The sequence below is a fragment of the Chrysochloris asiatica genome, unplaced genomic scaffold (assembly GCF_000296735.1).
Source record: "Chrysochloris asiatica unplaced genomic scaffold, ChrAsi1.0 scaffold00046, whole genome shotgun sequence".
NCBI lineage: Eukaryota > Metazoa > Chordata > Mammalia > Afrosoricida > Chrysochloridae > Chrysochloris > Chrysochloris asiatica.
In genome coordinates, this window is record NW_006408564.1 from 6,725,045 (window position 1) to 6,738,774 (window position 13,730).

A 13,730-nucleotide genomic window follows, 5' to 3' on the forward strand; every position below is an offset into this window, starting at 1 on the left:
CATAGTAAACCATGCGGTTGTCAGATTCAAAATGGCCAACACCAGTCCATTTCAGCTCACTAATGCCTAAGATATCAATGTTCATGCGTTCCATTTCATTTTTGACAACTTCCAATTTTCCCAGATTCATTCTTCGTACATTCCATGTTCCAATTTTCAATGGATGTTTACAGCTGTTTCTCTTCATTTTGAGTTGTGCAGCATCAGCAAATGAAGGTTCTGTGGGCTTTTCTCCCACGAGCTTCACTCCATTCACGTCATCATGGTCAACTCTACTTTGAGGAGGCATCTCTTTCCCAGTTGCATTTTGAGTGCCTTCCAACCTGAGGGGCTCATTTTCTGACACTGTATCTGACAGTGTTTCTCTGCTATTCATAAGGTTTTCAGTGACTAAAGATTTGGAAGTAGTTCATCACTCTTTCGTCCTAGTCTGTCTTTGTCTGGAAGCTCATCTGAAACCGGTCCACTATGGGTGACCCTGCTGGCTATTTAAAATATCGATGGCTTAGCCCTCAGAATCACAGCAACCACAGTATGAAAAACAGACGAGTGGTTTTATGTCGAAACTGTCACTTTAAATTTTGAGGAGATCTGTGTGCATGTGTAGAAGAACTCTCTGGGGGTGGTGTACCCATTCACTCAGGTATCCCCTCTAGTTACCAGAATGGAGGTGCACAGTCAGTGAGAGACCAATGAACAATGGACAGATACAAAAAAAATGAATGTCCACACCTTTATCTCCTCGGTTGTGTCAGGCATTCGTGGCTGTTCTGATCCTTCCCCACTTGTAAATCTTTACAGGAACAGAAAGCCTCATCTTTCTCCCATGGAGCAGCAGGTAGTTTCGAACTGCTCACCTTGAGGTTTGCAGCCCGATTTATAACCACTACGCTACCAGAGATGCAAATCAAAACAACAATGAGATATCATCTCACACCAGTAATTGACAGTAAAGTTCTAAAAAGCAAAGGACAATAAATGCTGAGGATGTGGAGAGACTGGGACCCTCCTACATTGTTGGTGGGAATGTAAAATGGTGCAACTTTCTCAGGAAGTTGGAAATAGAAATACCTTATGATCCAGCAATTCCTTTACATTCACAAGAAATATGAGCCAGAACACCAGTACATATATGCACACCAATTTTTACCACAGCACTATTCATAATAGCAAAAGATGGAGACAGCCTAAGTGCCCATCAACAGAAGAATGGAAAAACAAACTGTGGTACATACACACAATGGAATATTACGCTTCCTTGAAAAATAACAAGGAAGCTTCAAACCACCGACTGCATAATATGGACAAACTTTGAGGACATTATGCTGAGTGAAATTAGTCAGTCACAAAAGGGCAAATATTTTATAAGACCATTATTGTAAAAGCTTACGAAAAGAAACCCCTACTAAAAGGAAAAAAAAAATTCTTTGTTAGTTACCAGGTATGAGAAGGAGGGGACAGTAGAACACAGGTTAGGGGATAGACATATCATAGTTCGGGTGTTGGTCATGGCAACACACAAGAAGGGGGAGGGGGATGAAAGAACAAGGTAAACGGGAACACTTAGGTAGGTTTGCTTGGGTTAAACGGGACAGAGGTAACTAGTGATGTATGCTCAACCTTGGAACAACAGTGCTCTGTGATACAGGGACTGATGCATAACCTGAATGGGTAAAAGAGGGGAAATCATGTTAAGATGTTTGACTGTTTTATGAATATTGGTTTCCCTTTCCTACTATTGTAAAACAGACACGTGAGTGGAACAGAATGGAATACTGAGAAACATTACAAAAAGCTTATAAGCCCATTTTCAGTCTATAACTCATTGGAACACCTAAAAGGGGTTCTAGAACTTACCCACTGAAGTAGGCTTCTTGCAAAGCCCTTGTAGTATATAGGACCTTAGGTGGAATCCTGAGCCCCATCCAGAAGCTTCCGAAGAGGGACATCCCCACTTGAAAGGACATGCAGACCAGTCCAGAGCAGCTAGAGGAACAGAAGATACTTCCGGAAAGAAAGACCAGCAGGAAAAAAACAAACAAACAAAAAAACCCAAACAAACATGGTAGTCTGTTTGGCTATTACAAGAACAAGCAAGCTGTTCGTCAGGGAACCATCAAATCAGGCAATCAAGTCCCTTCAGGACAAACCCCTGCCCCCAGGACTGAAACTCAAAGGCAGAACCATAAGCAGGCATGTAAGTTATCTGGGGGAAAGTCAGTAAGGAGATAGAGACAGAGTTCAACCATATTCCTTAGACTCCTGTTGACCTCAAGATGAGAGAGAGAAGAGGAAAGAGTGGTTGGTCTGAAGTTTGGGGAGACTTGGAAACTCCTGAGCCCATGTACATTGACTTAGTCACAGAGGGCTAGAGCTGAGAGTGAAGCGTCCAGCTGATATGAAGTGAGGGGAGACATACAAAAACACCAAAACTTGCAAATAGCACCCATTTGACCTTGCTTTGATGGCTTGATAACCAGAGCTTGACTAGAAGAAGATAAAGAAATTTGATATAAGAACCAAGTGTAAATTGTTACAATTTGATGAACTTGACCTATACTTATGGATGTAGTAGCTCGAAATACCAACCAAGAGGAGAGGAGTCTTGACATCAAGGATCAAGCCTATTCCCTCAGTATACAGGGTTGACAGGGATGGGCAATTTAGACATTGGCTACCTAAAACGGGGGAGGGGGCTATAAAGACATGAAGTGGCTGGCTTACAAGTTTTCAAGAGGGAGTTTAGTTTCAGAGTGTGCAGGGGAAGGTAGAATTCCAACTAAATACTTTTCATCTTGTCTAGATGGGTCTTGTGAAAGGAGATGGGGATAAGATCCTTATGATTCAATAGTGAATAATTGTTATCATGACTAACTGCGAATGTCACACTGTAAAGGCAGAAGTTTTGTAACATAAAGTGAGGAGTAGTTAATCTTACATTTCAGGAACAGAAGACCCTAGAACCATCAAGGGAGAAGAGCAAGAGCGGACTGTGGGACCCTACCCAGAGAAGCACTGACACCAGAGATGAAGGCAGAGATAATGGCATGGAGAGATAGAACAGCTGAGGACTCTACACTCATGTAAAGAGAAAGGCTGTGTGCTAGAGGCCAAGAGACACACTTGCAGAATGTGTCCTTGGGTTGTTTACATTATTATATATTCCTGAGTGTTTTTGTGTACAAAAAACAAAAACAGAGGGAATAGAAGCAAATATTGTTGAATGATGATGCATGGAAGGGATTGTAATCATTGCAATGAAACCAAATATGATAGGACATGTGCAAAACCGATGTCCTCCCATGTAAACTATCACTCAATTCACAATAAAAGCTTAAAAAAAAGGTCTTATACCATTTCCAATCAATTATAAACTGGCTTCAAACAGCTTAGTTGACTCCATAATTAAATGATTGTTGTTGTTAAGTGCCATCAAGTTGGTCCCAACCCATAGCGACCCTGTATAGGGGTCCGAGGAGTGGCTGGTGGGTTTGAACTGCTGACCTTGTGGTTCAAACTGACCTTGCAGTATAGCGCATTATCCTGCAGTGCTACACCAGGACTCCATTAAGTAATTAATTGTTTAAATGTTACAGAGTCCTAGAGCAAAAGAAAAGGCCACAGAACATCTGATTTCTGTGATGTACTTCAGAGACTCTATAGAGGAAGTGGTGAAGAAGAATTTTTGAGCTAATGATCAAGCTTCAAGACAATGGGATTCACACTTCTAAAGGGGAAAGGAGTTTCCCAATCAGTTCCTGGATGGTACAAAAAAATTCATCTTAGTCTCACTACCCAGTTGCTGTGGGGTTGATGCCAACTCATGTGTGTTAGAACAGAATTGTGCTTCACAGGGTTTTCAGTGGGTGAGTTTTCAGAAGGAGATTGTCAGTTCCTTCTTCCGAGGTGCCTTCTGAGTAGACTTGAACCTTCAACCTTTCAGTAAACAGCTCTGCCAGGTATGAGATGGGACCATTGTTCAAGCTCTCTGAGCCTCAGTTTCTCATATATGAAATAAGGGGATAACTCTACTACTTACCTTGGAGGGCTATTGTGAAGATCTATGTTTAAGATCTAAAAATACCTTTGTTATTTATTAAAAAAACACTTTTGTTACTTATTGAAATTAAATTACAAATTAAATTTATAATTTCTATAAAAGGAATTATAGAAAAATGGTGAGAAGAGAGAGCACCATTCTGCTTTACTTAACAGGATTGAGTACACTGAGCTGTACCATGGGAAAAATTTTTTTTAATAAAATCTATAGTGATTAACTTAGTGTAGATCCTGTCTCTTGCGCCTCAGATCATTTTCTACATTTTTAAAAGTAAGTCTATTACCTTTACTTCATGAGTGATAATAAATCATACATTCAATTAGTACATCCACAAAAGGACTTACTATATGTCAGGCATTATACAAAGCACTTTAAATTCATGACTTCTTTAATCTCTGCTAAAACATCATTCAGTAAGTACTACCATAAAACCTGCAAAGACTGGAACATGTAAAAAGAGTAGGAAAACTCAAAACTTTTCTACTAAATGGAGAAAAACTGTCAGATGAGAAAACTTGTTAGATCCAGAAAAACAAGGCAGACCCAGTGAGTTCCAGCTTTCATAGGTTTCACTGTATGATCATCTCTTTGTAGATTTAGAAATTAATAATGCTCAGAGAGCCAAGTTATCTTGCTCCAAGTCATAATATTGGTCAATGGAGTTTTCAGATTGTCATTTCAGTACTATTTTGATTTGTATTCTATTATAAACAATGCATTTAAAGCTAAATATTACCTTCTTGAGAATATCTTTGGTAATTTCTAGTAGAATCTGGTCAGCACTTCCTGTGGCTCCTGTCTGCTTGGCACCTCCCTGGGTGAGAAGTAAAGACTCAAAGAGGACTTTTGTTTGTTGAAGATCTTTGGAGATATCAACATTATCATGCAATCCAAATATCTCAGGCTCTTGAGCAAATGGAAGTTGCTACCAAAAACAAAACAAAACAAAAAAAGATTAATCAAGCAATACATGTCACTGGACACATTAATCCATAAGGCAGACAAACGCAAAGCACAAAAGGGGTAAAGGGACTAGGCAAAAAATCTACCCAGACAACAAAGACATGAGATACCAAATGAAACACATACAGATGATAATCTGGAATGCTGACCTTCAAAGGAAAGGATAAAGAAGTGGAATGCAAGCACATTACAGGAAGAAACTAAATGAAAACAGAGAACAAGGAGACAAAAGGAAGAGTGAAGTGTCAATTGGCTGGACATAGTACAATGATTTTGAATTTTTGCAAGCAATGTTCTGATCAGGGCAGAACATGATAGATGACTCCACTCACCCAGGACTTCACTTGTGTCCACGTAAGTGGATAATGATCAGAAAGGTATATGCTTCCCCTTACATCCCACACCTTCCCTGTGATCAAAAGTATGGCCAGCCCCCATCTTCACCACTTCTGCTTTGCCTGAGATTGGAGGCATGCCCTCATGAATTGGACACCAGGTACACACCACTGCCACAATTGGAGGCATGCACTCTCTGTCTACTCTGGCCAGAAAAATATTCAGTGTCAGATCAGGTGCCCTATCCTCACTGGGTTGAGGGCCATCCCCTGATCCTGTACCACGTACTCAATGACTGACAGTGGCCAACACCAGCCTAACCTGCCTTCAGCTGCTCTGCACAAACTGCAAACAGAGAACTGTGCACACACGCCCATCCTCTATCACACCCATCAGGAGTCTCATGGTGAGTGTCTCAGTACTGCCAAGCTAGTAAGCAGAGTAGCACACCTGCCCTGCTTGCTCAGATGTGTCAAAACAAAGTGAAGCAAAACCAAACCAAAACAAACCCTGGGCAAAACACATCAACCTACAATCACCAACTAAATACAAATACTATGAAGCCACAATGTCTTAGAGACAACAGACAACTTCAGTTCACATAAAGAAACAATACAGAGTAATTCAAACCAGTGACAAAAATACAGAAACAAAATATTCATGCGGAATAAATGGGACTACCTGATAAAGAATTCAAAAAGAATGATATTTAGGTACCTTCAATGCATTGAGAGAAAGATCAAGGAAAACAAACAAAAAAAAAAATCAAGGAAAACACAGACAAAAATCTAAAAGAATTCAGGAAAACACAAGAACAAACTGACAAAATATACAAAAAGTTAAAGACCAATAAAAACAGCATTTAGAAATAAATACTAATTGAAACAGAGGATTAATACTAAGACTTCAGAAATAGATAACACATTAAGTGGACAAAGTATTAGAATTGAATCAATAGATGATATAATCAGTGAGACTGAATACAAATCTCTCAATACTAATCTGCTAGAAGAACAATCAGAAAAAAGAATGAAAAATAAAAAACCCTGAAGGAACCCTAAATATTATGTAGAACACTGTCAACAAAAGTAACTTATGTATGATCAGCATTTCAGATCAAGAAGAGATCAGCCCCCCACCCCCCAAAAAGCATAGAGAAAATTATTGAAGATTTGTTGGAAGAAAAAATTACTAATCATCAAAAATAAGTAGCTCAATGAACTCAAACAAGATAGACTCCACAAGAAAATCACCAAGATGTATCATAACCAAACTTTCCCAAACCAAAGACAAAGAATCCTGGAAACAATTCAGGAAAAAATGAAAATCTACCTGCAAAGAAGAACCAATAAGACTGATTTTTAGGTGAAACCACACAGGCAATAAGGAAATGTTGTTGTTAAGTGCCATTGAGTCAGTTCCAACCCACAGCTAGCCTGTATAGGGTTTCTGAGGAACAGGTGGTAAAGTTGAACTGCTGACCTTGCAAGCGAGGGCATTAACCCACAGTGCCACATTACTACTCCAATAAGGAAATAAGATGACATACGATACATATAAAATCCTGAAAGAAAGAAAGAAAGAAAGAGAGAAAGTCCTACCAACCAAGAATTATATACCCAGCAAAACTGTCCCTCAAATAGAATGGCAAAATTATGACATTTCCAGGTAATCAAAAATTAAGGTAACTTGTAAAACCAAAACCAATTTTACAAGAAATATTAAATGGAGCTCTTCAGACAGAGAACCAAAAATGGCAGACAACCCAAGATTAACACATATGACAATATCACACAGAAGCTGACCCAGATATAGAAGCAACCAAAGTAAAATCCTGGTGTGGCGCTGTGGGTTAATGCACCAGACTGCAAAGCTGTTTGAACTGCAAGGTCAGCAGTTCAAGCTCACCAGCTGCTCCTCAGAAACGTTATACAGGGTCGCTATGGGTTGGAAGCGACTCGACGGCACTTCACAAGAATAACAAAGTAAAATCAAACTACCACACTGAAAATACACAATCATATATATCAGTTTGTAAATGAGGACTACTAAGTAAAAGGGAGTTGTGGTGTGGTGCTGTGGGATAATGTGCTAGACAGAAAGGCAGTTTTGAACCGCAAGGTTGGTGGTTCTAGATCACCAGCTGCTCCTTGGGAACCCTATACAGGGTTGCTATGAGTCAGAACTGACTCAACAGCATTTAACAACAATAACAATTAAGTAAAAACAGGGAATGAATAGTACAATTACAAAACTTCCAAATAGGGAAGAAGTCAAGAAAATTGTAAGTAGAAAGAATTTTAAACTTGGGAAGAAAATAATAAACTACAGGGTAATCTCAAAGAAATTAATAGAACTTTCATCAAGAAAAAAATCATAAAGGTTTAGTAAAAACCAAAACAAAAGCAATGAAGGAAATAAGAAAATCCATAAACAAAAATACTCAGAACAAAGATTACATGGAAAAAATAAATCAGCGGAACTACAGACACACACACACAGAAACCCCACACAGTGAAATGGTAGCAATAACTCATATCTGTCAACAATTATACTGGGTATAAATGCATTAAATGCATCAGTCAAGAGACAGAGAGTAGCAGAATGGAGAATCAAACATGACCCATCGATATGATGTCTATAAGAGACACAACTAAGACAAAAAGAAAAAAGTTAACTAAAAATCAAAGGATGGGAAAAATACATGGGGCAAATGGCAGAAGTGGCAATATTAATTTCTGATAAAATAGAACTTAATGCAAAAACCAGCATAAAAGACAAACAAGTACATGATTTCATGATTAAAGTGTCAACTGAATAAGAGGACATAGCCATAATAAGTATCTATGAACACAATGAAAGAGCACCAAAATACATATATCAAACTTTAACAGAGCTGAGGAGGAGAAGCAACTCTACAATAGTAACAGACTAATACACCACTTTCACTGAAGGACATAACTAGAAAGAAACTCAACAAAGACAAAGAAGAACTAAAAATCACAATCAACTAACTTGAGTTCATAGATATATAAAGAAACTCCACCCAGCAACAGCACAATATACATTCTTCTGCAGTGCACATAGAACATTCTCTAGAATAGATCATATGTTAGATCACAAGGCAAGCTTCAATAAATTTTAAAACACTGAAATACTAAAAAGCATCTTCTCAAATCACAACACTATAAAATTATAAATCCACAAGAAGAAAATAAAGGAAAAAATAAAAAAGCACGGAAACAAAATAATGCCCTAACTAAAAACTACTGGTAACAGAGAAGTCAAAAAGGAATTTAAAAAATTCCCTTCATCAAACAACTATGAAAATATACCAAAACCTTTGGGACACAGCTAAAGCAAAGCTCACAGAGCGTTTTATATCAGTAAACATACACATCAAAAAAGAAGAAAGAACTCAAATCAACACATCAATCCAGCATCTCTAACAATGAGAAAAAGAGCAGCAAAATAAACTTACCAGAAGAAACAATAAAGATTCAAGCAATGATACAGGATACAGAAAAACAACAGAAAAAATTAACAAGACTAGGCAGTGGTTCTTTGAAAGGATTAATAAAAGCGATCAACCATTGACAAATCTAATACAAGAAAAAAGGATAAGATGAAAATAACTCAAATAAGAAACAAAAGGGGAAATATCACAACAGAACCAACTGAAATAAAGAGGTAAATAACAGAATATTATGAAGAACTATACTCTAACAAATTTGAAAACCTAGAAAAAATGGACAAATTTCTAGAAATACTTTACCTACCAAAATGAATACTGACTGAGGTAGAAAATTTGAAAAGAAATTGAACAGGTCATAAAAAAAAAGTCTCAACAAAAACATGTCCTGGCATCACTAGCAAATTCTACAAAATATTCATAGATGAGTCGACTAACATTACTCAAACTATTCCAGAATTTTGAAAATGAGGAAATACTCCTGAATTCATTTTCCAAAGCCAAGGTAACCCTGACCCCAAAGCCAGGCAAAGACATCACTCAAAAAGAAAAAGAAAAAAAATTATAGGCCAATATCCCTCATGAAAAAAGTTGCAAAAATTTTATTAAAAATCACAGCCAACAGAATTCAACAACATTAAAATAATAACAACAGCAACAACAAAAAAAACCCCACCAGAACCAAGTAGGATTCACACCAGGCAAGTAAGATGGTTCCACATTAGAAAAATTATCAATGTAATCTACCACATAAATAAAAGGAAAAGAACTACATGATCATATCAATTAATGTAGAAAAGGCATTTGACAAAATTCAACACCTATTCATTAAAATACTCAGCAAAATAGTAATGGAAAGAAAATTCCTCAACATAGTTAAAGGCATGTATACAAAACTCTCAGTCGCCATCAATCTCAATGGACAGAGATGGAAAGAGTTCTCTATGTGAATGGTAACCAGACAAGGAAGCCTTTTATTATCATTTCTGGATTGGGCAGTGTTTTGTTCTGCTGTGCATACAGTCGCTATGAGTCGGAACCATCTCGATGGCACCTAACAACAACAATGTTCAAAACACTATTAGAAGTCCTAGCCAGAGCAATAATGCAAGAAAGGGAAGTAAAAAATACGCCAGACTGCAGAGCCGTTCGAATTGCAAGGTCGGTGGTTCAAGCTCACCAGCTGCTCCTCAAAAACCCTATACAGACAGGGTCACTGTGGGTCGGAATTGACTCGACGGCACTTAACAACAACAACTACTTGCAGATGATACAATCTAATATATGGAAAATCCCAAAGACTCAGCAAGAAAATTACTGGAAATAACATGCTCAGCAATTCTCAAGTTGAAAGAACAAGAAAAAGTTCAAGCCTTGATTTGCAATATTGAAGGATTTCATGAACAAAAAATATTGAATGATGCAAAAAGTAACAACAAAAGAAGACAGAGAATATATACAAAGCCACTTTTAAGAAAAAGAAATGGTTGATGTTCAACCATATCAAGAGGTAGGATATGATCAAGAACAAATGATACTGAAGGAAGAAATCCAAGCTGCACTGAAGGCATTGGCGAAAAACAAGGCTCTAGGAATTGACAGAATACAGATTGAAATCTTTTACCAAACTGATACAGCACTGGCAGTACTCACTAATCTGTGTTGAGAAATTTGGAAGAGAGCCAAACAGCTGGAAGAGCTCCATATATGTGATCATTTCAAAGAGAGATGGATGACCCAACAGAATGTGGAAATCATTCAACAATATCATTAATATCAAATACAAGTAAAATTTTGCTGAAGATAATTTAAAAATGGTTGCAATAATATGTTGCCAGTGAATTGTCAGAAATTCAAGCTGGAATCAGAAGAGGATGTAAAAGTAGGGCTATCATTGCTGAAGTCAGATGCATCTTATCTGAAAGCTGAGAATACCAGAATAATGTTTTCTTGTGCTTTACTTGATTGTGCAAAGGCTTCTGACTGTGTGGATTATGACAAGCTATGGATAATACTGCTAAGAATGGCTATTCCAGAACACATGATTGTGCTTAAGAGGAACCTAGACATACACCAAGAGGCAGTTGTTGAACAGAACATGAGTGGCTTAAAATCAGGAAAGGTGAAGAGCAAATTTATTTAATCTGTATACTAAGAAAATGATCCAAGAAGCTGGACTATATGAAGAAGAACATGGCCATCAGGATTGGAGGAAGACTCGTTAATAACCTGTGATATGCAGATGATACAGCCTTGCTGGAAGCAAAGAGGATTTAAAATATTTACTGATGAAGATCAATGATTATAGCCTTCAGTATGGATTGCACCTTAGTGAAAAGAAAACAATAATCCTCACAACTGGACCAAAAAATCACATCATGATAAATGGAGAAAAGACTGAAGTTGTCAAATATTTCATTTTGCTTGGATCTATAATCAACACTCATGGAATCAGCAGTCAAGAAATCAAATGACATATTGCATTTTGCAAATCTGTTGCACATATTTCTTTACAGTGTGCAAGAACAAAGAAATCTGAGGACTAAGGTATACCTCACCCAAGTCATAGTATTTTCAATAGTCTCATATACATGTGAAAGTTGTACCATGAATAAGGGAGATTGTAGAAGAATTGATGCATTTGAGTTACGGTGTTAGAGAAGAATATTGAAAGTGTCATGGAATTCCAGAAGAACAAACAAATCTGTGTTGGAAGAAGTACAGCCAGAATGCTCCTTAGAAGCAAGAATGGCAAGACTTTGTCTCTCATACTTTGGACATTTTATCAAGAGGGACCGGCCCCTGGAGAAAGACTTTATACATGGTAAAGTGGAGGGTGAGCATAAAAGTGTAAGACCCCTAACGACATGGATTGGCACCCTAGCAGCAACAACAGGCTCAAGCACAACAACAAATGTAAGGATAGTACAGGACAAGGCAGTGTTTTGTTCTGTTGTTCACAGAGTTGCTATGAGTCAGAATTGACTAGATGGCACCTAACAACAATAAGTGAGCAGTTCAGCAAAATGGTAGGGTACAAGATCAATATACAAAATTAGTTGGAAATTTTGGAAAGACAGCAGATTAGGCAGACATATAACACAGGTCTCCTATAACAAAGACATGAGACACAAAAGGGAACAGGTATGAATGATAATCCTGGAACCTTATGTTTCAGAGAAAGGGTAGAGAAACGGGTTGAATATCAATTAGGAGAAGCAGCAGAACAAGAGAAGTGAGAAAGGAGACAGACGGATGGATTGTCGGCTGGCTTGACATGGTGTGGTCATTTTGAACTTTTGTAAGCATCATTTGATCGACACAGCAGCCTGACAACACAAATACACTCAAGTGGCTAGTTATGAGAAAGGTGGGATCTTCCCTTGGTCTCCATTCCCTCCTGGTGACTAGTAGTATGACCAGACCCTCATCCATCCATCAGCCAGAAACATCCACCACATTGAACAGCCCTTGCTTGGTCTGAGGTCAAGCCATGCCAGGTGCACATTTCCCCTGCATTACATCTATTAGACCAGGAGAATGCACAGTGCCAGATTCCGGCCACCCCTGGAAAACCAAGAACGCCATCCATAACCAGTTGCCTTCCAGGTATGAAAGAATGTCTTCTTGGAACAAGCACCCTGATCTCAGCCACCTTCTGAGATAGCAAAAACTATTTGTGGATCAAGTGCCCTGACTCAGACAACATCTTGACCTGCAGGAACATCTAGGACTGAGTGTCCAAATCTGTCCCCACTCCCTCACTCCATGTTGTGAGCTCCTTTGCTGTCAGAGACTGCCAACCCATACTGTCCCCCTACAGTTTTCTCTTCTTTGGGGACTGCCTTGCTCTGTTTTCCTCCTTTATTTCTTTTCTTTCCTCCCCCTTCACTTGCTTTTCTTTCTTTTCTAGTTTTTCTTTTCTTTTCCTTCTTCTTTCTCTTTTTTCTGTATTCTTAATTTTTCTTTATTATTCTTTTCCTCTTTTCTTCGCCCCCTAATTTTGCTTACTGTATTTTTTTTCTTGTTTTACTTTTCCATTCCTTTTAGTTATTAAATTAGTTTTCTTGCTGTTGTTTGCCTGCTTTCCCCCTACTTGTCGCTTTTCTTTGTGATTTGATTTTGTTTTATATCACTTTTGTTCCTTTCCCATTAGATGGGAATAAAAATACTCACAGAGCCAAGGTACATAACACCATACCTCCTGCAATCTCACCTACGAAGTGAGGGCCACTATCTACTCCTATACCACCTGATCATCAACAGACAGCAGTCAACAGCTGCCAAACCTGCCCTCATCTGTGCTACATGAACAGACAACTGTGCAGATAACTCACATTCTCTAGCACACGGACCAGAAACATATGGTGAGTGTCTAAGAACATACCAACATACAATCATCAATTGCATACCATTCTAACACCACAATGTTAGACAATTTCTGTTCACACAAAGACAAAATAGCTCAAACAATTGATCAAAATACAGAGTCAGAAGACCTTTTTGAGAAGAAATGCTATTGGAACCACCTGAATTTTAAAGAATCCTATTTAGGAACCTTCAGTGGATTGAGAGAAAGAATAAGGAAACAAAACAAAACACAAAATACTGCAGACAAAATCTGCGAGAAAAAGACAAACTTTAAAAGAATCAGGAAAATACTACAAGAACAAACCAGAATAAAAAAAATATTAGAAACTATGAAAAACAACAAAAATAAATACAGGGGCAGCCAACAAACATATGAAGAAATGTTCACGATCACTAACCATTAGAGAGATGCAAATCAAAACAACAATGAGATATCATCTCACACCAACAATAACAGCAAAGATAAAAAATGTAGAGGACAATAAATGCTGGTGGGATGTGGACACTCCTGCATTGCTGGTGGGACTG

The 13,730-nt window shown here is 38.0% G+C and overlaps 1 protein-coding gene across 1 annotated transcript in view; it reads right to left on the reverse strand.

Moving 5' to 3' along the window:
* Positions 1-13,730, reverse strand: part of DNAH12 (dynein, axonemal, heavy chain 12) — a 397,890-nt gene that overhangs the window by 17,998 nt on the left and 366,162 nt on the right. The window contains exon 50 of the mRNA XM_006862120.1: positions 4,797-4,985. Coding sequence (XP_006862182.1) covers positions 4,797-4,985 — 189 coding nt within the window. The remainder of the gene's footprint in view (positions 1-4,796; positions 4,986-13,730) is intronic.